Raw genomic sequence first — 27,895 nt, forward strand, 5'->3', positions numbered from 1 at the left:
TAACCCAAGGGGCCTTACATATGTTGAAGAAAACTTATGCAAGTTCAAGGATTTTTGTACGGATGATTTGCAATGAAAGCTCTAGTTTTGGATCTTTTGGATTTTGAATTATGCGGAAAGTAAATAAGAATAGGGCAGAGGAAAACTAGATTAAAAGTAATCTAATCCTATGAACAAGGAGACAGGATAACTTGCGCAAAATCCAACCACGCTTCGCTTTGCCAGCAACGCACAACTATACAAAGGCGGTGCAATCTTCAGAGGGTGTGTTAAAGATTTTCAAATCATCAAGAGAAACCATCAAATCGAACAATCTCTTCTGATAATCGAAGTTAAACATACACATATAATGGAGGCCCAGGCTAACTTTGCACAATATGCAACAATCAGCTGCACACCAAAAGTATGAGCACAAATTTTGCAACAAGCGATCCTATCAAATCCAGTTCGTCTAACAGCATGAAAGCAAATCTAATCCATGAAGAGAATGAGACCATGCGAGCTCCAAAACAACACAAGAACACACCAACAATTGAACAATGTATTAAGTGTTTGCTTCAAAAACTCTTAGCAACAATCTCTGACGATGGTCTCTCCTTCTTTACAAATGAGGGGGTCACCCCCTTATATAGGCCTCAAGCCATGATTACATGTAAAACCCTAATTAGGGTTTACCCTAAAGATTCCCCACTCAAGGTGCAACAAGGTGGGAATCGACAGTTAATAACCCATTATGCCCATGTACAATTAATTTAAAAGAGCCTAAAATAGCACCCACTAGCACATTAAATGTGCCCCATGATGTTGACTATGCCCAGAATATAACCGACACCATCATAAATGCCCATCATTCTCCAAGTGATGGTGACATGCACGAAGAATCTGTCATAAAACCATAATGAGAAGGCGACATGCAAGAAGATTCCCTATCCGGCGATGACATGCATTGACTGGACCCACGCCTAGTCAATATTCCTTCAACAATAAGTACACCATTACTGTTCAACCAAAAGACTTTCGTCCACGACCATTATCTGGTTCATTTATGACGTATGCAATGAATCTGTCGACGACAGCTTCCAATTCTCCGATGGAGACACTTGGCACATTTTCAATGTTAAACTCCATCAAGGCAATTTCTTCTTTGCTCCTGGAAAAGAAGCTTTCCCACTCTATCATGACTTCCTGCGTTTTCTTCATCATACCGGAGAATGAAGAAACATTTGCAAAATGTTCCTTAGGGAACGAACCGACGAAGAAGAAATCGTGCAACTGGGATTTCAGGGAGTTCACCGTTATTCCTCTGTCACTGAGTTTCCTTGCAAACAAAGCTTCCATGGCACTAAGGATTTCTTCCTATATCCCTCTTATAGACTCCTTCAAGGTGACAGAGTCAATGCTGAATTTGTCAAGGGTGTTCTTTCCTGAACAGATAGCGTAGAACCATCGGGGAAAATCATAAGCTCATTTTCTTGGATCACTTTCCCGTCCACCAGAGTTTGCCTTGGAGTCTTCGTTAGAGCCCTGAATCGCGAAATGGTTAAGTCTTGGTAAAAATCTACATCCTCCCATAGTCCTTTTGCTGTCTCTAATTTGCTTAGGAGGGCCATGAACTTCGAATGAAGCTGAGCTACATCCTCAACGAATTTTCCTGCCTCGACATAGACATCCTCTACCCATTCCTGGGAATTTTGCGCCATTGTTCTAATAAGTTCTACATCATCAACTACTTCCTTGGGAAGGGAGGGAGGAGTGAATGAAGGACCTGCTTCCCTGAGGGGTCTTTTGAAACTCCTGACATATTCGCATAGGAATCTATTTTCCTCCCTCAACCGCTTACATTTTGCATTTGATTTCAGCAACTTCCCCTTCATGGCTAAGGAGGAATCTTCAAAGTCTCCCACAACTTGACCGGTGGAAGCATGGCCAAGATCAACTTGTCTGATGACATAATCCTCTTGTCTAATCTCACTCCTATCCTTATCCACTGCAAGTTCAGCAATGTGCAAGGTCCGGGATCCAGATTCTTCTCTGACCACCTTGGAAAACTTCTGGGGAGCCTTTCTTTCCGGCATTCTGCTGGCCGGTCCATCCTCTTCAACAATTCTTCTAACTCCTGAGCAGGATTCGTTCCTCCTTCTGCCTCGTTCCCCAGCTTGCCAATCAACCAGTCTGGAGCGGAGATGGAATGGCTATGATCTTCTACATGCTCCTGTTCTTGAGATTCTTCCTCCATTTCACCAAGGATAGCCTCCACGAAGCTATCCTGGTGAACCTCTTCTTCGTGTCGGGGACTTTCTTGCCTCTGACTTCTCAGTCGATGGTGGCCTTGTGAGGCATTGATGCTGAGTATATCGGGTGCTGGAATGTTCCTTGGAAGTGGACCTGTGGAATGTGGAAACATTTCCACTTTCCATACTCTCGAGGAACTAACTGATGAATGCCCCCTTTCTGTCCTTGCTCTCTTTTGTGGCAGCTCCTCTTGCTGGGCTCCTTGTTGAACCTCCTGTGGGATTTCCTGCTGGATATCCTTTTTCTTTGTTGTCCTTGGTCTCTTTGGGGCATTTTTCCCTTTATCTATCTGGGCTTCCTTTCCTGCCTGAAACTGTGAAGAGCTTTCAGTTGCCTCACTGTGGGAATCTAGACTTCCCATTAGTTGGTATGTTAGATGGACATTGTCTTCCACCAACTTTCTTATCTGCTTGTCAATCCAATGCTTAGTGAATTTTAGCACTGGTCTAGCTAAGATGTTCAAATCATCTACCTCAGGCTCTGACCAATTTGGCAACTGGATAGGTTGATCCTTTACTTTCTCGAATTCGGGTTGCGTCAAATCTGAATCTTCCTTCACCTGATCCGGTACCTGATGAATTTCACTTATTCTGATGGTGTCGAGGGGCAGTCTGGAATGCATTCCTCTTCGAACCTCAAGGTCATCCTCGGCACTTGCCCAGTAATCCTCCAAGTGAAATCCGTGTATGAATTTGACACCGGCAACCTTCCTAATCTAGCTGTAAGGATCATATTGGGCCCTGGATGTGTAAAATGGTAGGCGATAGAATGCCAATTCCCCTACTGCACTTTCAGCGGCCTCAAAACCTAGGCATATCTCCATGAAATCCCCCAAGACAATTGGAAATTCAATAGATTGCTTCTTCTTCTTCTTCTGCAGCTGATCATAGGCAGTTAACTGCCTCATGAGCTCAAGCAATACAAGCTTGTCTGGCGGATATCTAGGCAATTTGTAAGACTGGAAGGAGAACCCTTGCGTCTTGATGTAGGTGAATTTGGGGAATTGCAGGAACGCAACGCCATACCTCTGGACCAAGGCACTTGCTTGTGGTGACAACCTCATGTGCAACTTATTTTGCATAAGTCGTGTCAGGTACATGGTGAAGGTGTCATTCGCCAACCTGTAAGAGCTAACATTAGAGAGATGTAGCTGGGGATAACACTCATGCACTTTTCACTGAGCTGGTCCGCAACCCATGATTCCTCTTGCTGGCAGCCCATCGAATCCTCCCCTTCGTGCAAGCATATAGAACAGGTAGGAGCTCATGAAAAAGGACTGGGACCTTTTTTCTTTTAGGTTCTTCAATTGTTCATGCAACTAGTGACTGATCAATCTAGCCTAGTCGATCAGTGTATTTGAATTCATGATCTCGCCTATGTAGAAGAACATCCAAACCTCAAAGTTCACCGAATGTGGGCATCCCATTACTTTACTTAGCATCTTTATCAAGTCCACATACTCTTGCTTGAACTCAAAGATTGTGAGAGTTTTGGGCATCTTGGAAGCGTGCACTCTAGGCTTCAGCAACCACTGCTTATTGATCAAATCAGCACACCCGGCAAGACCTGCTTCATATACTGCCTGAGCTCCGCTGCTGGTCCTGTACGTCATGGAATAATGTGAAGGTATTTCGAAAGCCTCACCAATTGACTCCGGAGTCAATGTTGCCAGCAGCTTGCCATCTAGCGTTGAGATTGTTTTCCGCTCCAGATTGTAATGTGCTGCACATTCCAAGACCAGATCTAGGCATTGAATAACGGGAGGAAAACCAACTGCTGCAACTATTCCACTTCTCACAATTCTGACAGTTGTCGGGGATGGATTGTGCCCTGCTGTTCCGAACATTCAGATCTTGAATGCAGCCAAGTTGAACATGCCTAGATTAGTATCGCCGATTTCATCCCATCTTGAATTCAACGGAGAATGAGGAAGAAAACTCTTCATCTCCACTTTGATCAATGCCTGCCTGGAGATAGTAGCTGCCTTGCTTGGTTCCGCCATCTTGGAAGCACCTCAAAATGATGAAAATAGAGACTAAGTATGAATATTCTGCACTTCTCCACTTCTTCTTTCCCAAATCTTGCACGTGAGAAATGAAATGTCCTTCCAAGCTTATATAGAATTCTTCGAACTGTCTTGCTAAGTTAGGAGGCATTTTAATTAGTAATTGCATTTATGGTGTGTCATACTTTCCCCAATCACTATGCCATGCAAAGGCAACTTCCCATGCGAATGAGTTCAAATTTAGAATTTTCTTTAAATGCTCCAAGTCACGCATCATACTTGGAAGATTCTTTTGCCAACTCGCTGATTTTCATTCTTTCTCATTTTGGAGGGAATTCGAAGGATTTTCTCAGGATTTGCTCGATTCCATTCTAACTTGTCATCTCCTGCCTTCGAAGGAATTTTCATGTCCTTTTCAACATCCCTATTTTTTAGGGATTTTCCTAAAATTTAGGAGTCAGGTTCATTGGATGAGGAATTTCACCCTGATTCCGAATCTATAAAATTTTCCACACTTAGTCGAGATTTGGTGTCTAAAAATAGCAGTGTTCCACGAGGACGCGTCCCCCCCTTTTGGGCGCGTCCCCCCATCAGAAACATCTCGGGGACGGGGACGGGGACGCAACATCCCCCATCGTCCCACCACCGCCACCCAAGCGCCGCCGAGACGCGGAGACGTCCCCGCGTCTCCCAAGGAGACGGGGAGACGTGGAGACGTCTCCTTGGGAGATGTCTGGGCGTCTCCCAGAGAGACATGGAGACGCCTCCACATCTCCTTGGGAGACGTTTGGGCGTCTCCCCGTCCTTCGAGAGACGTGCAGACGTCTCTCCAAGGACGGGGAGACGCCTAGACATCTCCTATCGCCCCCACATATATGCAATATTTAATATTAAAAAAAATTTTAAAAGTGACTTTTTAAGTTTTTTGAGGGTTAAGGGGTATCTCTAATTGGACATGGGCCAAAAGAAAAATAACACCCGACGCCTTTAGAAAATAATAAAAGTATTTTTGGCCTCGCGGGGCGCTGCCCCTTGACCCCGCAAGGGGCGATGCCCCTTGACCCCAACTTGGTGGCGCTGCCCCCAAACCCCCGTTGAAAAATATAGGGGGAAACCACGTCGATAGAAGTAGGGAAAATCTAACCTCCGAGTCTAATCAGGCTCCATATAACAACACAACTTAGAAATCTTGGTATTTAGATTTAGTATTTCAAATTTCCTATAGTCTCATTTGAAATATAATTCTTACACCATAATACTGTCATACATCTTTTCAAAACTAGTTTTTCAAGTACTATATGTATATGTATAATTATATCAGCACCACCACCCCGCCATCGTCCCCCCGCCGTCCCCAAACTTAGGCCCTTGGTCCCCCCGTCCCGGAAACGGGTCCCCCCATCCCCCCGTCCCCAACGCCCGTGGAACACTGAAAAATAGCAAATTCGAAAATTCGCCCGAGGGGAATTTTGCTTTTTATTCCTCCTTGACTCCTTGGATTCCATGCCTTCGGCAAAATTTCAAATTTTTTTAAGCTTGGGTGGAATTTTCACCATGCCAAGGATTCATGAATTTTCCCTCTCCTTGGGAATCTCATTTCAACACCTGACTCCAGACTTGGGTGCATTTTCCCTCTGTCCATGGATTCGTGGATTTTCCTCCTCTCCTTGGGATCTCCATTTCAGCGCCCGACTCCAGACTTGGGCGCATTTTTGCTCTATCCATGGATTCGTGGATTTTCCTCCTCTCCTTGGGATCTCCATTTCAACACCTGACTCCAGACTTGGGCGCATTTTTGCTCTGTCCATGGATTCACGGATTTTTCCTCCTCTCCTTGGGATCTTTAATTCAGCGCCTGACTCCAGACTTGGGCGCATTTTTGCTTTGTCCATGGATTCACGGATTTCCCCTCCTCTCCTTGGGATCTTCAATTCAGCGCCTGACTCCAGACTTGGGCGCATTTTTGCTCTGTCCATGGATTCGTGGATTTTTCCTCCTCTCCTTGGGATCTCCATTTCAACGCCTGACTCCACATTTGGATGAATTTTTGCTCATGCCATGGATTCATGGATTTTTCAATCATTTAATCTCCCAGACTTAGAATATTTGACCTCCTGAGATTTTGAAGTGTTTTCCTGAGCTTTCCATTTTAGGCATGGATTTCAAGCACTTGACCCATTTTTGGCTTTCTTTGTCTGTTGTTTGACTTTCCGGAATTAGAAATGTCTGCAAACGTCTGACCCTTGTCGCCTTGTCTGACTGACCCTACTAGTAATGACTTTCCAAAAATAGAAACCTTCAAGGTGTCAGTGTTAGATCCCTAGACAGGGTGCAGGAATGACTTACTATAAATAGAAACTTACTAAAAATAGTAAGTTTGATTTTTGGCAAAATGGCGACATTCCGGGACGCGAAAAAATCCCTAAAAAATAGGGACTTTCTAAAAATAGAAAGTTGCTCTGTTTGGGCTCAAAGTTTACTGGGAGGTCCCTTGAAGGGTCCTGATTCTAGTCGTATGTTCAGTTTTCCAAAACCCTAACAGGAACCTCTAAAATTTAGGACAAAAGGTAGAAACCCTAAAAAGGGACAAAATGGGCCCTAGACTTCACAAAATTCGCTCGACAGAGAAGCGGATTAAACCTAATTGACCCCCGAACATCCGCAAAGCAGAGAGATTGAAGAGATTGCTACCAACACACACAAAAACCAAGATCAAACGACCGAAAGGGCCTAAAAGCTAGGGGGGTCCCTATCTGGGATGGGGTGATGTGTGATTAGGTCACAACAAGTATGTCCCAAAATCAAGTATGAACTAAAAACCCTATGGAATTGAACAAGGTTCGAGCTTTTGACGTGAGAAATATTTCCAAAATTTTTCCAACAAATCATGTCGTTTCCAACATCGACGTGGCGTTTGTAGTACAATTCCAAATGTTTTGGCAAGATTTTCAAAACTATTTTCGCCCTTTTTCTAATGCTCAAAACACAAAAACCCTAAGACGTTTTAATATTTTATTTCGTTTACATTTATCTGCATTTTCCTTCTTGAGTGTAAAAAAGTGATGAGGTACAGGAGAAAAAGCACACATTTAGAAAAAAAAAAAACACGGGCTCCAGGAGAAAAGGCCAACGCAACTTTGACTTGCACCTTGTAGGGTGACACGACTTGTAGGAAAAAATGCCAACATGCAGAAAAATCATCTGACATCATCAAAGGTAGGTTTAATTTTATTTTTTTCAGTTTACTAGTTTAATAATGCAACCTAACTTCTTTTTTACTTTTCAATTGTTTCAAGTTTCGCTTATGGCTCATTGTGTTAAATTTGTAATTTAATTTTAATTTTTCTAGTTTATAAAACTATATTAAATGATATTTTTAACTATTTATAATTTATTTTTAATATGGTGATGTATAAAATTAAAAAACAGTAAACAATATTTTTAACATTCAGCGATAAAAAAAAAATTCTTTTTTTTTTATAATATTGTTTATTAATTTTAATAATATGATTATTATTATTATACATACAAATTAAATTATTTAATTTATATTTATTTATTTATTATTAATATAATATTTAATAATTTATTATTAAACATTTACATTTATAATCTTATTACATATAAATTAATTTTAATATTTAATTAAACTTAAACTTTAAAATCTCAAAATAATAAATATGAAACAAATTATTATATTGTATATTTAATATTAAAATTTATTTTTATTACTAATTATAAGCTTAAAAATTAATAATTTGTAATAAAGGCTGCTTCAGCCCCAATCTAGAGGCAGCAGAGCAGACTGAGAGCTCAATTACCATGACAATGGAGGATGGGGACAAACCCCAAAATTACCGGATGAGGCTTAGAGTGCTAGGACTTCAGAATATAACTGAAAAGTGGTGCAAAGGAAAAGAAAAAAAATGACGTAAACTTCATCATGCAACTTCGCTCCCATAACAAGTATGGAGAGCGAAATCTCAAATTTGCAGTTGTTTGTAATACCCCCTTCTATTTATGGGGTGTTACCAAAGCACCATTTTGTTTATATGGGTATGTAGTTTAAGTTGGTGAATAGATTGTCGGGTAGGATCTGAAAGATGGATATGAACTATGTAATGTTTATATTTTCTTGATTTCAATACATGGTTGCAGTCCCCTTAGACTGCCTTGAATCGATCAAAAATAATAATAATAATTTAAAGTTATATCATATAAATTATAATTATACTAATTTAATTTTTTATAATAAATTAAATATTAAACATTTGTTGTTTAATAATTTTTTAACATTTATTGTTTACTAATTGTTTTTTGAACTTGTAGACAACACAATGGCAACCAATACTAGCTCTGTTGCTTGACCCACCTTCAAAACCAACCCAAATTCACCTTTATGGAAACATCTACAAATGATAGAACAAGTAAAAGGGGGTGGAACATTTGTTCAGATATGCCATTTTTTTAATGTGAGGTATGCTAGCTCATTCAACCGTGTGAAAGCCCATTTATGTGTCATCCCCCCTAAGGGAATCAAAGCATGTTCAAGAAAGGATAATAATAGATTACCATCTCAACAAATAGCAAAATATATTAGAAAGCAAGAGGAAGCAAATGCCAGAGTTGCTTGTGGCGCAAACCATCATTCGAGGAAAGGAAGGGGATCAGGGAGGCCCCCTACTTCTCCATCTCAGATGACTTTCTTGGTGCCATAGTAGAGAGCCCCCTTTTTTGCGGTACAATTGAAGAACCTATTAATGCGAACAAAAGCAAGGGGCCATTAGAGAGAACATTTAAGAATGATGCTAAAGAGATTGCAAATCTAACCATTGCAAGATGTTTATATGCAAACGATTTGTCATTTTATGTTGTAGGATCACCATATTGGCAAGATATGTTGAGAAAAGTAAATGAGACTCCACAAGGGTACAAAAGGCCAAGTTATGAGAAGGTGTGCAGCACCTTACTAGAAAAAGAGGCAAAAAGCATAGACAATGCATTGGCTCCCATTAGAAATTCATGTAAACAAACGGGGGTGTCAATTTTTTTAGTTGGATGGAAGGATGCCATAAAATCAGCCATTAATCAATGTGATTGCAATGTGCCCTAAAGGAGCAATTTTTTGAAAGTTATGGATTGTGAGGAATAGGTGAAGGATGCAAAAATTATTGCTAACATCCTTATACAATGTATTCAAAAGTGGATCCTCAAAATGTTGTCCAAGAAATAACAGACAATGCAAATAATTGTAGAGTAGCAAGTATGTTGATTGAGACGCGGTTTGAACACATATTTTGGACACCTTGTGCTGTCCACTCTCTCAACCTCGTGCTACAAAAGTTGGGTAGGAAAATATATTGGATCAAACAAATCTATGATGAGGCTGACAAGATCTAAATGTTCATCAAAAACCATCAAATGTCACAGGCCATTTTTAGATCATTTTCACAATTTGAGTTGCAAAAGGTAATTGAAACACTTCAATTTTTTAATTCTACATTTCACTTTAGTATTTAGTAATTTATTTTTTAAATGTCAGCATGTCTTCTTTGTATTTTACTTTCAATTCTCTATTTTTTAATAGGTTGTTGAAACCTGATTTGCATCCAACACAATCGTCTTGAGGCGACTTGTGAAGGTGCGGGAGCCACTTGCTAGCATGGTTATTACTCAAAATTGGTCACTATGGAGGCAATCCAATACTGAAAAGGCAACAAATGTGAAGTAGATGATCTTAGATGACAATTGGTGGGAACGAAACTAATATGATGCTCATCCAATATTGGAAAGGAAACAAATGAAAAGCAAATGATCCTTGATGACCCATATGATGCGGATTACTAATTGTATTGTTTTAATGTTGAACCAATGAACAATGAATTCAATATATCTATCATAACATTCAAGTGTTGACAAATTGATATCAAATTAGTATATTATGTTTCAAATTTGTACTTTTTATGGTAGATCTAAGTTTTGTTTAGCATATGCATGACATGTGGTATTCTAAATTGAATTCTTGTTTTTACTTTTTAGGCTGCATATATGTATATATATTATGATTTTTGTAAGTTTTTTGCACGTACAAACCCAACCCCCCCAAAAAATCGATGTACAGGTGTATTGTACCCACGTATCCGTACCCATACCCATACTCAATTCAGTAACTTGGGTTTGAATTAAATGGCACCTACCCAAAATGTGAGAATATGATCCATGTATTTATTATTCAATAGTTCAACAGGACAAAATTGTGGTCATGAGTGAAACCTGCTGTAGGTATTATTTGGGCATGATTACATTATCCGGTCCTGAATATTATCTAGCTGATGTTATTTTTATAATTTATACCGTGGCTTCTATCTGTAAATGAGATACAAAGTAAGGTTGACAATAATACAGCTGTGAGGCTCCAAGGGACATTAAAAATTCAATTTGAAAGAAAGGAATGAAATCATTATTCTATATAGTGAACAGAGCTTTATTCATACTTCCAAATCCCAATAATCTGAAATGATTACAAATATTATACCTATTAATGGCATTAGAGCTTTTTGTATCGATCTTCCGAGCTTCATACATTAAGATCAAAAATCTGTACAAGCAAGCAACCAGAGACCAAAAAATCTTTAGTAATTCCACTGCAACATCTCAACAACATTGGTTACATAAAAACAGATGCAACAAAAATACTAAAAAGTTTCTAATAAAAAATGGCAGGTGACCAGAAAAGCAAACATGAAATTGAATAGAAAGATATGTTTCAAAGGATAAAAGTGTAGGGTCTCTTGAAAATTCTAAATTCATATTAGAAAAGCTTACCTGGAAGCAACTGAGAGTGTGCCTGCTATACTATCTGGCTGAGAAGGAGCAAAGATATCATTTCTGTTTATAAATGACAACATTTCCTGGACTAAACATACAACAAATCTTCCATATATTGTTGCAAAGTGGCAACGAATGCTCATTAATAAAGAACATTCAGAAACATTGAGATTGGTCATTTGGACAGGATATTCGTGATTACTGCTCGTTATCATATATTGCTGAGATTGGCCTGAAATCATGAAGAATAAATGGATGGTTCTAGGATCACAAATCTTGCTGAAATCCTCAGTCAAAAACCACACATCTCCTGAACTGGAAACAGCATTAGAAAAGATTGTATCTTTAGTCTTATCTATTATCTCCTTAGCATTTGAAATGGAAGACACCAGACATGGAAAAATTAACAAACATAGCAGAAATTGATCTCTGGATTTATATCTGCTGCCACACAAACTCTCAGACACACTTTCTGCCTGTAACACAAGACGATGTTCTGCAAATGCCCTCCATACACAGAGTAACCAATAATCATCAACCTTCAGATTCAGCACTTCTGAATTCTTTCTTCTATGCAAGCCTAAACTGGTTATAAATCTTAGCCAAATAGTAGAAGCATATGCAATAGGAGTCACCATCTCTTCAAATTGTACAGTGTCTTTACAAGATAGATTGTCTCCTACAAGTCCAGAAGCACTTTGTGCTACCACATTGGATGCAACCTTTCCATTTTCAATCCTTGTATTTACAGAAAGTTTGTAAAATGAAGATAACAAGACTAAAGGTTTGACTTTAAGAGCCATATACTCAAACATTGACCAGAGAGAAAACACCAAATCCCTGTCATGGTTTGATATAAACAATAATGCAACATCATCAACAATGCTATTTACAAATTGTAGAAGTAAGTGAACAGCAGCCCGAAGCTCACTTGAGGGTTCAGCTGCATCTTTTACCTCCATATCCAATCCTTCCAGCAACAATTGCCATATCCGCATGACAAATTTCAAGCATATCTTCTTGTTCTCAGTACCTGTAACATCCCTAGAATAAGAATTCCACAGGATCTCAAAGATTTTCAGCAAATACTCCATGTGGCAAAGCATCCACGGTGACCATTTAATTGGAGGCCCATCGATAGGAAGAGCTGATGCCTGTGCTTTTTCATTAACCTTGAGAGAGATGAACTCCTCAAAAAGACTGGCACAAGAATCCCAAACCCAGAGGTTCCAATTATTTCGCCCAGATTTAAAGATAGACTCAAATATTGGAACTATAATATGCTGCATAACAGATATTTTGTTGACAGAGCTAGCAAGCTTTTGTAAAATATAAATACATATCATCCAGCATGAATTCCGAGATTTTGCAGATTTTTCAACAGTCATTGTGCCAACCAGTGGTGTGATCAGGAGTTTCATACGCTTTGATGTCAGTTGAACAAATGGTTCTTGACTGCCACTATAGAAATCTTGGTCCATTACATTCACAGAAGAAGTTGGCAGTAAAATGTCAACCATGGATTTCCATGCAACCTGTAAACCACAATATTATAGCCAAAATCCAAATAAGTAACCAATTAACACATCAAAAAACAAATAAAGATATTATTACACTATTCTGACAATAGGCTAAGAGAGCTAACTTGCGAAAAAGAAAAGGCAAGGGCAAGATGATTCTTCCTCTCCTTCCAAATAGTGAATGGCTATGCACTTTTTAGCACCAAGGGATATTTACGGCTTAATCTTCTAGATGGGATGAGGACAGCCGCAATATCCAACTTAAAAGGCATAAAATCATATTCTAACTTTTACTGTGAACCATAGTTACCAAATCCAGCCAGACTTGATTCAAATCTGATTTGATATAGAATTTTCAGACCAACTGGATTTGTCCAGTTCAGTATAAGTTTTCTATTGTTATTGAAAAATTACTATTTTTTTCCAAAATTTCCATATTTCTAAATTTTTCGAACCCCCCAAATGAATCAAATTTCTCAAACCTTTTAACCATATCCTGAACAAACATTCTCCCAATTGGCCTATATCTGCAGGGAACTAGCCTATAAAAATAGAATGAGATGTTTATTAAATTCTGTAAGTAGAAAATAAATAGCTATTGAAAATGCAGATAAACACATAATTCTCAGCAACAAGGAAGCGTTTGATGCGACTCCATTACAACAGCTAAATCGGCTGAAAGACTTGGGAATCTAAATGCTCTCTACAACACTTCGACAACAATAAAGATCTTCAAGGGCCAAAAATAAGAACAACAAAGTAAGTGATTGTCATGCTTAACCCCTATGCATGATTCCTTATACTAGCAGATATATTGATTATGCACCTTCATCAATTACATGTATGTACCATGTGGTACTTTCAAGCAGAAGTACCTAGGCCACTATTAGAAGACTTCTGTTGAACCATTACACTAGTATGGAATCTATGAGCACCTGTTGAGTCTGCATCAAATAATTTGCAAACATAAGCTAGTAAGAGGCTTCAGTAGGTGACATCACATTAAGTACTAAATCACGTTTCACAGTTTTCATCAAAGTAGCTGGATCGGGTCCATTTCACAGATTTGGCCAAAAAAAAGGGTTTGGCTTTGTTTTGGGTTTGTCTGTACAAAACAACATATAAAAATGATAAATATATAAATGTTCTAACTATGTATAAAAATGTAATATCTCTAGATTCTATATATAATGTCTAAAGATTATAAATTAAATAGGTTATATAAATTAATTACATATATAAAATATTGGGTTACACTAGAAAATTTAAATGTCTCAGCACAATATGAATGTATGGTTCTTTGCTTATCATAAAAGAAAAGTATATCAGAATTTTTTTTTGTAATTATTATAAAAAAAATTGAACTTAAATATGTCCAAACATGGGGAAACAAAAATTTAAAAATGCAATTGAGGAACAGAAGAAATGCACAAATATTGAGATCTGTAGAGGCTAAAAAATACATGATAGCAGCAGGGAACAGGGAATAAAACCTACAGTAAAAAAAGATAATGTCTATAGTGTTGGGGTGAATGCCAGAAAGAATAATGCAAGTCTGCACAGTTTATAATCCCAACATGAACAGAGAAATGATGTTCTATCAGTAAGATGCAGGAGCACTTTATTCGACTTTTTCACGAAATATGACAACTTTCTTCCCAGATTCCTCCCACTGCAAAGCACAAAAAAGGAAAAAAGAAACTAAAAAGCAAAGAGACTCAGCCTGGGGACAAAAAATGAAGCTAAAGCAAATGATGATCTTTCGGGACTCCAAATGGTTAAGCCTTGTAATCTTGATGATGTAATCATTGAAGGTGACTCAATGGTAGTCACATTGAGTCTAAGAAACAGGCACTCCGTGAACTGGAGAATCAGAGATATTTTTAAAGGGGCATGTTAAACTCTACTCCATTCAGCATTGCTTAAGGGAAGGCAATGCATTGGTGGATTTCCTATCAAACAAAGGCATCAACTAAGATCATGATTTTACGGTGGTAGATGGCATATCAAGGTGGTTGGAGATGGTATCCTCAATCAACAATGATATCCCAGTGCTTTAATGGGCTTTTCTACTTTTGGCGACAACTAGATTTGCGCGAGTGAACATTCAACAATCTAGATACAGATACCATGTTTAAAAGCAAATTATGTGAAGGACAGTTACGATATGACACCAATCTGCCTCTGAGTCTAGTTATGGTTTGATATGACTCCCACTATATGGGACAATATATGTAGTCTTTTGAATTTTGATATAAATATATGTGAGAGGGCCCAAATCCTTCACTTGAATGACCAAAAAACAAAAATAACATGCAAGTCTATTGTGGGTTCTAACAGATGTTCCCAAATTCATTATGGGCTCACCCAAGTTCATCCAAGACAAGTGCACAGGTCAAAACGTTACCCCTAGCTGAATCCACAAACAGATCAACCTAGAAACCAAACCAGGTTTGAACTAGACCAAGTTCTGGGACCTTCTATGAACAAACTGGCTACTTAAGTTTTCATCAAAGAAATTTTGTACAAAAACAGACCATGTTGATTCCCTAAGAGCCTTATGTGCTAGGAGTTTAGATCAAAGAATGGATACTTCTAATATTTATGATTCAAACCACTAGGAAAATGTATCCTTCCATTTTTGCTTTTATTTTATTTTTATTCAGTAACATAAGTCATTATATTATGCCTTGAAGGCCTTTGGAGTTATAAGAATTGAAAAACATGAGATCTAATGGTCTCGAATATGTCCAATGTATACATTTCACTGATAGGGTAACCTGACTCAAGCATGTCAAGGTAACACTGAAATTGTAACCTATATACCCAAACCAACCTAATACCACAAAAAAGGCTTACTATATCATGGTGGTGTCCCAATATCTCTTACTTTCCTAGTTAATTGTTGTCACTAAACATTTATACTTGAAAAGGAGTTTTATGATCTTGCAAGAATACTCAAACCCAACCAAACATTTTGTGGCTTATCTTTGCAATAATTCTTGTCATCCATGCATATTAATATAAATAAAGTAGGATGAAACAACTTCAAGTAGATTGTAAGAAAGTGTTAATAGTCACGTTTAGTGTTTATCAATTGTGAGATTTTATGCAAAGAGGTATGGAAACCATTAGTTGTCAACATAGTTTTCAACTTTATTGTCTTCACTAATTACTTTCAAGATGCACTAAATTGTGAATATTCAATTTAGGAGCTTATCGCAAAAAAATGTGTGAGATTTTGAATCACCAATTCAGATCACTCCATGATAATCTGTAGTATTCCCAAAAAAAATTTATTTTATTTTTAAAGCAAGATCACAATCACATCAATCACCCGTTAGGGTTAGAACAATGTAATCCAAACAACTGAAAGGAACCCTACTCCTTTTGATCACCGAGAGCCCAAATTGGGAGGGTGAGAGTGTACGATAGCAAGGGATCGTTAGCCACAAGCTGCTGAAAGTAATGATTACAATAATGGGCAGCAAGCCAGCCCCTTCCGCTTATCCAGCGGGTAAACAAGATACTTAGCAGTAAACCAGCCAAGGCAACAAGAGCACACTCAACACGAATCACTCTACCGCAATGTTTCAACGGGAGGAATGAACGCAACAATAAAGCTCAACTCAACCGCTTATGCAACGGGAGGATCATTACAAACATAATATCACTCAACCACTTGCTCAGTGGGAGGACAAAGCAACAAACTGAATTACATAACAAGTAGGCGGCTAGGCCAGCCTCTTCCACTTATGCAGTGGGCAAGCAACACTCCAGAAATGGTTAGTAGTACTACTACTTAACCTTACACTATAGAAAGGGAAGATTAGAGATGATATCCAATGCAAATTACAGCAATAAACAACTATCAAAATAACTCAAATCAAACCACTACTGCTGAACCAAAAACCTGAAGTCAAAACAGGCATGACTAGCTCAGTTGGCAACACCAAAATGATCATAACTCACTCAAACGAAGTCGAAAACACACCAAATCAAATGCAGATGAAAGATATAACCTGGACGATGATACAAGAACACAACACCTGCAATCCAGTCGCCTCAAAACAGCAGCACGCATCCCAATGCACCTCTGGAATGGCACAGCCTAGCTAGATGGTACGATTTGCAACTAGAAATCCAATTCTCCAAACCAGCAGCTATAAAACTGCAAACTATATCGCCTCAATGCCACGATTTGATAGAGCAAATACCTAGAATGAAAGATTCACTTGGCTAAGAGGTATGAGCGAAATATGGTTTCAGCAACTCCACAACCAGCAGCAAGAAAACACTCCAAACCCACACAAAAACACTCCACAATCTACAAAACGATCTCTAATAGCACTAGAAATACAAGAACACAGCTAGGTACTATCTCCCAAGTACCAAACTTAGACTTAGCTAGGAAGCCACACTTCGAAGCTCAGATTTCAATCACCAAACCGGCAACATAACGGTGTAAAATTCTCAAGATGTCCAAATGAAAGGCCAAGCACCTGTATTTAAAGATTTTTCCCTCTGAAATTCAAATGTAATTGCTCCCAAATTCGCCCACATCTCATTGCATTTCATTTTCCAAAGTGGACCCAAGAATGGCGTCCCCCTTCAAGTCAAAACCACGCCTAGCCAAAGGGGAACACGATTTTTGACATAACATATACTTTGTTAAATAAAATAAAATTTCCTTATTCATTTTGGCGTCCCCCTTCATGACACAAATAATTTGCCTAGCAGACTTAGGAGAAATCATATTATGCACATTTCCTAATGTCGTTAATCAGTAATAAAAATAATTAAATATTAAACCTTAGGATAAGAAAATAATATTTAATTAAATCACTTATGACTCCAATATTGATTATCAACAAAATCTAAGATGAAGTTGAGCAAAGAAAACCACTGAACTGCTGCAGGATCAAGACCCCGTCCAAGACTACTAAAAATAGAAATGCTCAATACTGCCACTTACTAAATATAGTAAGTCATGAAATACTCCTCCGAAAAGCATGATCTTCGCACCTAGAGAAAGAGCTTGGAAAGCTCAATAAGATAGCATCATCCAAACAGCCAAACCCTAACTTACTAAAAATACTAAGTTCACACTTCACCATAGAGTCAATTGCATGTTATGCCACCCTGAAGTTCATGAAAAACCCAAAAGGAAACCATAAACAGAACTGAAGAATTCCCTCCTAATAAACCCTAAAAAGCACGTGCGGAACTCCACAAAAGTTGGAAACCCTAATTCTCTTTCCAAATAGCCTAGGGGTCTCCGGAATTGGCCAATGGATCGCTGAATGCACATCACTGAGAAGGGGACATTACATAATCATCAAGATGAGGAGAAGAAATATCATGCAATTTGTTGATCAAGATCTCTACAAAATGCAATAGGAAAAGGGGCACACATAACTAAAGCTTGTCATGTCTCCTTTCCAAAATTAAAATAATTGGGAGACAGCCTATTTCTTATTTCCCATAGACTAAGAGATAAAATTGGAAAAATAATTTAATAATAATATTTTAAGTTGTCCCAATAATTTTACTTTTATACTAAGTTCTTGAATCGGAATTAGGATTGGGTACGGACATGTTGGTAACTTGGTACAATAAGCCAATACAGCAAAAAAAAATTGGGATGTTGGATATGTTTGGGTACGTTGATGTAGAAAACATATAAAAATCATAAGAGTTATAGAGATCATCAAGGTAAATCAAACTTAATATTAAATTTCAAGTTGAATACTTTAGTATCTATTTTTAAAAGTATTTACTTCAATTGTAAGTTTGTAACTTTATTTGTTTAAACGTGTACAAGGCCATGGATATGACCAAAGAGGCTATCCAAAACCATTACAGAAGTGATAAAAACAAATTTGATCCCATTTGGAAGATAATTGATAATGGTGAAACAATTGACTCCACCAACCCATTCATGCAACAAGGACCGCAAGTTTTTTTCCTCTCTAATGGCTTTGCAAGTGTTGATTGGAAGGTTTTGGGGAGCCTCTCAACATGCATCGGGAGGATGATACTTGAGGTTGAGTTGAGGGACCTTATTATTTCAGAGTTATATAATTTCAAGCAAGCTCAAGGGATGCTCTTTTCTTCGTCAATAACCATCTGAAAAAGATGTTCGAATATCTTATATACAAGTTCTTGGTGGAAACATTTTGGTGAGAATACCCAAATCTTCAATAGCTAGGCCACCAAGCCTTATCTCAACCTTGCAGCACTTCTAGATGTGAACAAAATTGAAGTTTGTTTGAAACCATTCACAAAAAGAAGTGCAATGAGTTGACTCAACAGAAGCCAACTGATTTCAATGAGAATGGTCCCTACAAACACTAGAGTGTGCACGATAAGGAGACTCCCTTCATTGCAAATCACAACATTGTTGATTCTCACATGGTAGTTGTTCCATGATGTAGATTATTCCAAACATGAGGCATAGGAGTTCCATCACATGGATCCACTAACTTGAAATCTGAAATCTGACAATCATCAACTAAACTACTAGTAGAGATTGCAACAAACTAACACCAAAACTCAAATCTCTTGCATGACAAGAGATCAAAAAATAGATGATCTAACAAAAACTAACTCCTTAAAAACCTCATTGGGCTAAACTATGTAGGCTACAAATAGCTCTCGCAAAGATATGCATTTCAAAATATGCTCTTCTCCTTGAAATCAATGATGGCTAAAAATAGCATGTTGTGCACTAAATATAACAAATAAGATAGGCGGTTCTAGAGATTTTGAAGAAGTTTTCCTCCTAATCATCGCTGATCCATTAACAACATTTTGAAACTCCAAAACAGAAAAACTTTCTTCTATAGACTTCTCTGTACCAAATATTAGGTGTGTCTTTATTTGAAAATATTTAATCCTTTAATAAAAATCTCTAATGAAAATTTGCTGACATCAGGCACTTTCTGTATAAAGTGATCAGATATTGCACCACTCCATAACTATGATGGTTGTCTTTCATCTTTTATTCAATGAAATTGCTCTCAAAAGCTGAAAAAGATCACAAAAAACTCAAGGCTGATAGGACTGATTTTGCCTCAAAATTGTTGATGATTTGGCAAAGAACAGCCTAATTTTCAAACTAATTAACTACTGATGTGATATGATGAAGACAACTGCTGATTGGAGAAAGAACTATCAAAAACCCTTCCAGAAAAAAAGAGTGAATCAGCTACTCCCATGAATATTGGTATTCTTTGTTGTTTTTTATAAACTCTGATTTCACTTAAAAAATTACCATTCTTCTTTGGCATTCTACTCTATAGATTTGTATTCTGCTATTATTTTTCTGTTGCAACGTTTTGTCTTTATTTTCACGCTGTACCATGATAAGAAATGTGAAAAGAAAAACCCTTCTCTATTGTCGGTGGCCATCCCCTATAGATAGGTGTGTGCTTATAAACGATAGTTCTTGTCTGAGTTGAAATTCAGTTTCTTCTGTAGCCCATGAACTCTAAACCTAAAACTTGTTTTTCTCAATACACGTGCACATCTGATCGTATGTTTCTATACTTGGAAATTTCTTTGTCTAGGCAAACACTTGTGAATAGGATATTTTAAAATAACCCTGTTTTGTTGAGGTGCACACTTTAAGCATATACTCTGCACTTTGAAATTCACCCCTTTCATTGGTGCATATACTCTGCACTTTGAAATTCACCCCTTTCATTGGTGCACCTGTATTAGCAAAACTGATCTTTAATCTGTGAAAGAAAAAACCCTCTATCGAGGCACTCACCATCCAAATCTGAGATTTTGGTCTCTGCACTATTTTCCTCTTTCAGGCATGCACTTCAGCATTACAATATTCTTGATGATTTGCAGATCACATCCCTTTGTCACATGCACACATATAGGCAAACTTTTGAAACTTCATTCATTATTCAGAGAGGCACACCTAAGTACATGTAATTTCAGACTTTAATATTTGGATTTCCTTTAGACCAGTCCACATGTAAGAACCCTGCTGGTTCTAACTTCTCTGAAATGCTAATTCTGATTTGTTTTTATATTTTTCAATAGTTTTCGATAATTGAAGGTAAAAAATAGCAAGTTTGTCAGACAAGAAATGCACATAAGACTGAATTGAAACGAAATTGAGAGCAACTGCAACTGTATTATGAATAGAATAACTGCTACGAATAATTCTAATGCTAATTGCATACCCGTAGGTCCTCAGCTTATTTTAAATAAAGAAATCTGAAGTTTGCCAGCCAAAACTGGGAAACTGACCAAAATGAGTGTACAAGTCCAGAATATGAATTCTCCAAGCCAGAAAAGAGATGTAACCTCCTGCTAATGCTCGACATTGGGAATGGAGCAACTAAACCGCAACTTAGGTAGGCGTCCCAGCCTCCCAAGCAAAACGCCCTCTTTCTAGACCCCAGGTGCCAAGTCTGATTTGTACCGCCAGCAGTGAGAACTTGTACAGTTGCTTTATTGAAATGAGAATGTTGCTAATAGAGGCGTCTAAACCTGAATGCCTCCTTTCTTATTATTCCAAATCTGCAAATAATTGAAGAAAATAACCTCTGATGAAGCACAGACAGACTCCTGAATGAAGCCCTCCCAGTTGCAATAATTCAACTGATCTTTCACAGCCTCAAAATAACAGATCCATGAAGAATTTTCGTTCTTCAATAGAAAACCCTCTGAAACCCTTGTCTCAGAAAATCCACAAAGCAAAATGAAGCAATTTCAAATAATCAACAATAATAGAGTATGAATTGTCTTCTTTTTCCTTATAACCCCCAAATGGCACAATTTCCAAAACAGTACGCCCAAGTTGCTTTTTGAATACATTAAATGTATAAATAGTAAGTTCCTCAACTAAGATCAAACACTGACTGCAAAGGCCTGGAACTGAACCCAACACTGAACTGAAGAAGTGGAACTGCCACTGAGACTCTCTATCCAAACATGTTAGCCTACGAGAGTCCAAAAAATAGGCTAGCCCATCAGCAACTGATGCTAACTAGAGTGGGGACATTACAGTCTGCCCTCCCTGAATTTGCTTGTCCTCAAGCAAACTCAATGTTGGATGTTGTAAAATGCTCTCACTCTCCCAAGTAGCATCCTCTATCGACAAATCTCTCCACTTAACCAGAATTTCCCTGATGACCCGCCTCCGTAGATGATGCTCTCTAGTCTCTATGACAGCCTCAGGTGCTAATATCAACTTCCCCTCATCATCCAGTGGTGGTAGGTCTAAAGAAGGAGCTATATGTTGTCCCAATGCCTTCTTGAGGCGAGAAACACGGAACACATTATGAACCTTACTATCTGCCGATAAATCTAACTCATAAACCACCTCGCCAACTCGCCTGATAATCCTGAATGGCCCATAATAACGTGGCTTGAGATTCTCTGAGCCCTTCTTCCTAAGAGAGGACTATCTATAGGGTTGTAGCATCAGATACACCATATCCCCGATCTCAAAAGATCGCTCAACCCTCCTCTGATTAGCACATTGCTTTTGTTGATTCTGAGCCTTCTAAATGTTCTCACGAAGAGCTCTCATGATATCCTAGTTCTCATGTAACAAGTCCCCAACACTAGGTACTCTGCAATCGTTCATCAATAAATCCAAAAAACTAGGAGCGTCGTAGCCATACAAAGCTCTAAAAGGTGTCATATGGATAGACATGTGGTAAGTGGAATTATAAAAATACTCACAAAGATGCAACCACTTCACTCAAGCCTTTTGTTGCCCATAAATGTAGTTTCGCAAGTGTCCCTCCACCCATTTATTGACAATCTTAGCCTGCCCATCAGTCTGAGGGTGGTAGCTAGTACTCGGAATGAGCTTTGTCCTGCATAGCCTGAATAACTCCTACCAGAAGTTACCCATGCACCTACTGACAATACTACGAGGTAGCCCATGCAATCTGAATACCTCACAAAAGAAAAGATCTGCCACCTATGCAACTGAATAAGTAGTCGTGATCGGGAAGACGTGCATACTTAGTCAACCAATCAACTACCACATAAATGTTGTCTCTCCCTTGAGCTTTTGGAAAGCTCGTAATAAAGTCCATAGACACGCATTCCCACTTCCTCTCAGTGGCTGAACCAACCCAACAGGGTAAGTGTGCTCGTGCTTGTTCTGCTGACAAACAGAGCACTCCCTGACATCCTGAAGAACATCAGATTTGAAACCCTTCCAAGTGAATCTCTCCCGTACCTACCTATAGGTCTTAAAGTATTCGAGATGACCAGCCACAAGTGAATCATGTAAAGATCTCAATACCTTGTTCTTCATATCTAAACCTAGGACTAAAAATATTCTCTCTTTGTAAATGATGAGATCATTCACATGAGAGTGCCTGCTTCCTGTACTAACCCATCAATAATGCCAGAAGCCCATGGATTCTTGGCATACTCTACTATGATCAAGTGTTTCCAATCCTCAGAAACTTCTACCATGGAGCTCAAATGGGGATGGTGAGATAAGGCATCAACAACGTGTTGAGTCCCTTTGACATAGGAGATGTCAAAATCATAAGATTGTAACTTGCTGACCCACTTCTGTTGACGCTCATTTAGATCTCGTTGTCCAAGGAAATGCTTCAAGCTATTATGATCAGCCAACTAAGTATTGTTTGAACTTGGCCATTGCATGCATGATAGCCGACATTTCCTTGTCATAAATACTATAGCTCCTCTCAGGACCCCTTAGCTTCCTGCTCTCGAAAGCTATAGGATGACGATCCCGCATAATCACTGCACCAATACCCTCTCCACATGCATCACAATGAAGCTCAAAAGGTTTGGTGAAATTTGGTAAGGCTAGAACTGGACATGTAGTCATCAACTGCTTGAACTTCTCAAAACACTCATGTGCTAGAGGTGTCCAAACAAATGCACCCTTCTTTGTCAAATCAATGAGTGGTGCGGCATGACGTGAAAATCCACTAACAAACCGACGATAGAAGTCACATAAACCAACAAATCCCTTGAGTTGAGTCAAAGTCTCAGGCGTAGGCCAATCAATAATGGCACGAACCTTATTAGGATCCATGCGAACTCCCTCTCTGCTGATTATGTGACCCCAAATATAAAATTTCTGCCATGCCCAATGCACACTTGGACTCCTTGGCATATAAGGAGTCCCTATCAAGAATGCCTAAAACAATATCCAAGTGAGCCATATGCTCCTCCCAGGTTCTACTGTAAACCAAAATATCGTCAAAGAATACCAGAACAAATCTCCTCAACTGAGACTGGAAAATCCAGTTCACAGTGGACTGAAAAGTAGTTGGTGTGTTGGTTAAACCAAAGGGCATAACCAAAAACTCATAGTGTCCACAATGACATCTGAATGCGGCCTTCTCAATATCCTGCTCCCTGACACTAATCCGGTGATATCATGTCCTCAAGTCAATTTTAGAAAAATAAAAAGCTCCATGAAGCTCATCTATCAACTCATCAATGCAAGGAATGGGATACCTATTCTTTATTGTTCTTTTGTTCAGCATCATGTAATCAATGCACATTCTGAGCATACCATCTTTCTTCTTCACCAACACCACTGATGAAGTGAAAGGAGACTTACTCGGCCTTATATGTCCCATAGCAAGGAGTTCTTTGATGGTTTTCTCAATCTCATCCTTTAAACACTTTGGGTGCCAGTAAGGTGTAATCATGATGGGCTTCGTGCCCTCCTCCAGCTCAATGATGTGCTCAAAGCCTCTATCAGGAGGTCTACCAGGTGGTATGTCACTAAACACCTTTGTGTGCTAACTCTAAGCTCCTGTACATCTGAATTTTTATGTTGCTCCTCATAAGAAGTCATCAACTTACACTCTGTTGCCCACTCTACCATATCATGTTTGTTAAGTCTCTCCATTCTTCTGAGAGTTATAACTCTCGAGTTGTTGTCCTTGATAGCTTTAAGTACATGATTTTTCCCATCAACCTTAAATTTCATTTCCATATCCCTAAGGTTGAGTGTAAATTCCCCAATTGCATGAAGCCACTTCATGCCAAGAACCACATCCATGTTCTCCATGTTTACCACATAAAAATCTACTTTAAACTCATAGTTATTAAGTTTCATAGGCAGATCTGGAATCACTGTATCACAATTGAGAGTGTAACTATCAGCAACGTTTACCTTAATACCTTCAATCTCTTGAGTTTGAATACCACGCTTTTCCACCAAATGTGCATCTATGAAATTGTGTGATGCACCTGTATCAAGTAAGGAAATGACTCTTTGACCAGCCAAGAGTCCACGCAACTTAAAGGAGCCTTCCCTTTGCATACTAGATATATGAGCTTCCTGTAGCACCATTTCCTCTACATTTTCAACTTCATTTTCAGAATTTTCAGTCCTTGAATCCTCTTGATCAGCTTGCTGGTCTGTATTTTCATTCATGTTTTCACCCTCATAAAACCATTCCATATGCTTATTTTGCCCCTTAGGCTTGAGAGGACAATCATGGTTTTGATCATAAGGGCCCTTGCAATAAAAACAGCCTCTTCCTATGCAAATCATTTATAGTTTCCCTATCCAAAGGTGCTCCAAATTTCTTCTTTTGATCAGCATTGTCTGATTTCTTTGGATCAGATTTATTGTCATTATAGGATGAAGATGGTTTTGAATTGTTTGGAGTGAACTTACTACGTGCAACTGTAAGTTCCATGCTACGTGCTTTCCTCATAGCTTCTTGCAAGGTAGGGGGGTCAAAAGCTTTAATCCAACCCTTCATAGGTTCATAAAGACCTTCAACAAATAGTATGACCAGCCTTCTCTCTGAAATACTTGTGCCCATGACCGAGAGCCTTTACAATTCACCAATATAAGACTCCAAGCTGCCCATCTGTTTCAACTGAGCTAAATCTCTAGAATTACATTGTTCCACTACCATTGGGGACGGGGACGGGGAAAGGGGGACAAAGGGAAAAAGTTTCAAGAACGGGGGGCTTGGGCCAGGGGGGATGTGTTTCTGTGGAACACTGCTAAAACATAACTTTGGGTCTCTCTTGCCAAAGCACTCAACTAGTCTATCAGTAAATTTCTGATACATAGTGATAAGGTCATGCTGCAAGGTAACCATCACATGGTGCCACTAGTCATGGGCAACTCCCTCCAAATGCAAAGATACAAACGTAATGGCATCTTCCTCTTTCATAGGATGTAAGTTCAAGAAGGTATCCAACTTGTTAACCCAAGCTCTGGTTGTAACTCTACCGCAATCATCAAAAGTGGAGAGTGTAAGCTTGTCAGTGGCATATCTGAGATCATTGAATTTGTTCCATGGTTTCCTGTCATTCCAATTCTTGCTATGATCTCTCTTCTGACTGATGAACCTATCAAAGTTAAGATGATCCTTAACTCTTTGTGGTAATCTATCCCACTCATCATGCATTGTCGTCAAATTATCTGCAAATACCACGTCATCTTCCCCCTTAGCCACGCTCTCTTCTTCAGGTTCATTTCTCACAAATGTTGGGCGTGTAGGCCTATCATAGGTGCGTGTGGGTGTCACCCTTGCCCTTGGGCGACCAGCAACACTTCCATTCTCTTCTTGATTTTGGTTATGTCCCCTAGGCATAGTGATCTACTGAATGGTTGTAGTCAGCTGTTGTAACACATTTGCCACCTGTTCCTGCCCAGTTACTAGACCCCTCATAATAATTCTAGCATCTTGGTCCTCATTGTTAACAGGCTCTCTACGTGGTTCACCATCATTCCTGTCTCCCATGATTTCCAACGATATCTCTTCAAATTGATCTTGGTTTCCCTATAAACCAGATCTCCTGCGTGTATAATACCTATGATGCCCAAAGTGATGCTGATGCATAAGAACTTCTAACCCTCCAGGAAGGCAGGATCAGAGCTCCAATACCACTGTAAGAACCTTGCTGGTTCTAACTTCTTTGAAATGCTAATTCTGATTTGTTTTTATATGTTTCAATAGTTTTGGATAATTTAAGGTAAAAAATAACAAGTTTGCCAAACAAGAAATGCACATAAGACTAAATTGAAACAATATTGAAAGCAACTGCAACTATATTATGAATAGAATAACTGCTACGAATAATTCTAATGCTAATTGCATACCCGAAGGTCCTCTAAACTTATTTTAAATAAAGAATTCGAGAGTTTGCCAGCGAAAACTGGGAAAGTGACCAAAATGAGTGTACAAGTCCAAAATATGAATTCTCCAGGCCAGAAATGAGATGAAACCTCCTGATAATGTTGGACGTGGGGAATGGAGCAACTAAACTGCAAATTAGGTAGGCGTTCCAGCCTCCCAGGCAAAACGCCCTCTTTCTGGACCTCACATGCCAAGTCTGATTTGTACGGCCAGCAATGGGAACTTGTACAGCTTCTTTATTGAAATGAGAATGCTGCTAATAGAGGCATCTAAACCTAAATGCCTCCTTTCTTATTCCAAATCTACAAATAATTGAAGAAAATAACCTCACATGAAGCACAAACAGACTCCTGAATGAAACCCTCCCAGTTACAATAATTCAGTTGATCTTTCACAACCTCAAAATCACAAATCCATGAAGAATTTTCGTTCTTCAATAGCAAACCCTCTGAAACCCTTGCCTCAAAAAATCCACAGAGCAAAATGAAGCAATTTCAAATAATCAACAATAATATAGTTTGAATTGCCTTCTTTTTCCTTATAACCCCAAAATGGCACAATTTCCAAAAAGGTACACCCAAGTTGCTTTTAAATACATTAAATGTATTTTAATCACTTTTCATAGTTAAAAAATGTATTTGGGTGAAATTTTATTTAAGTGATTATAAAAGTCACTTTATAATATTTAAGTGGCATATAATTTTAATAAAATCACTTTATGACTTTATGATATCCATATGTTAATTAAATAACTTAACCACTAAAATATTAATATCTCCCTCAATATTCAATCTTTTGACGTGTCGTCAGAAGCTGGGGTCAACACTGAATAACCCCCATGTGTCGAGGTGCCTTGACTAAAAATATCACAACTGCCAGATAAACTTACTATAATAGTAAGTTCCTCAACTAAGCTCAAACACTGACTACAAAGGCCTGGAACTGAACCCAAGACTGAATTGAAGAAGTGGAACTGCCACTGAGACTCTCTATCCAAACATGTTAGCCTACTTGAGTCCAAATAATAGGCTAACCCATCAGCAACTGATGCTGACTAGAGTGGGGACATTACACCACACCTGATAGTGGCACTTTTCAAACTTGAT

The 27,895-nt window shown here is 38.5% G+C and overlaps 1 protein-coding gene across 2 annotated transcripts in view; it reads right to left on the minus strand.

Moving 5' to 3' along the window:
* LOC131080026 (uncharacterized) overlaps positions 1-27,895 on the minus strand; it is a 107,488-nt gene that overhangs the window by 17,823 nt on the left and 61,770 nt on the right. For both annotated transcript variants that reach the window (XM_058018117.2, XM_058018118.2), the window contains 2 exons: positions 11,123-12,660; positions 10,833-10,895 (listed from right to left, as the gene is read on the minus strand). In XM_058018117.2, the coding sequence (XP_057874100.2) occupies positions 10,833-10,895; positions 11,123-12,660 (1,601 nt within the window). The remainder of the gene's footprint in view (positions 1-10,832; positions 10,896-11,122; positions 12,661-27,895) is intronic.

This window comes from Cryptomeria japonica, chromosome 3 (genome assembly GCF_030272615.1).
Source record: "Cryptomeria japonica chromosome 3, Sugi_1.0, whole genome shotgun sequence".
Classification (NCBI taxonomy): Eukaryota; Viridiplantae; Streptophyta; class Pinopsida; order Cupressales; family Cupressaceae; genus Cryptomeria; species Cryptomeria japonica.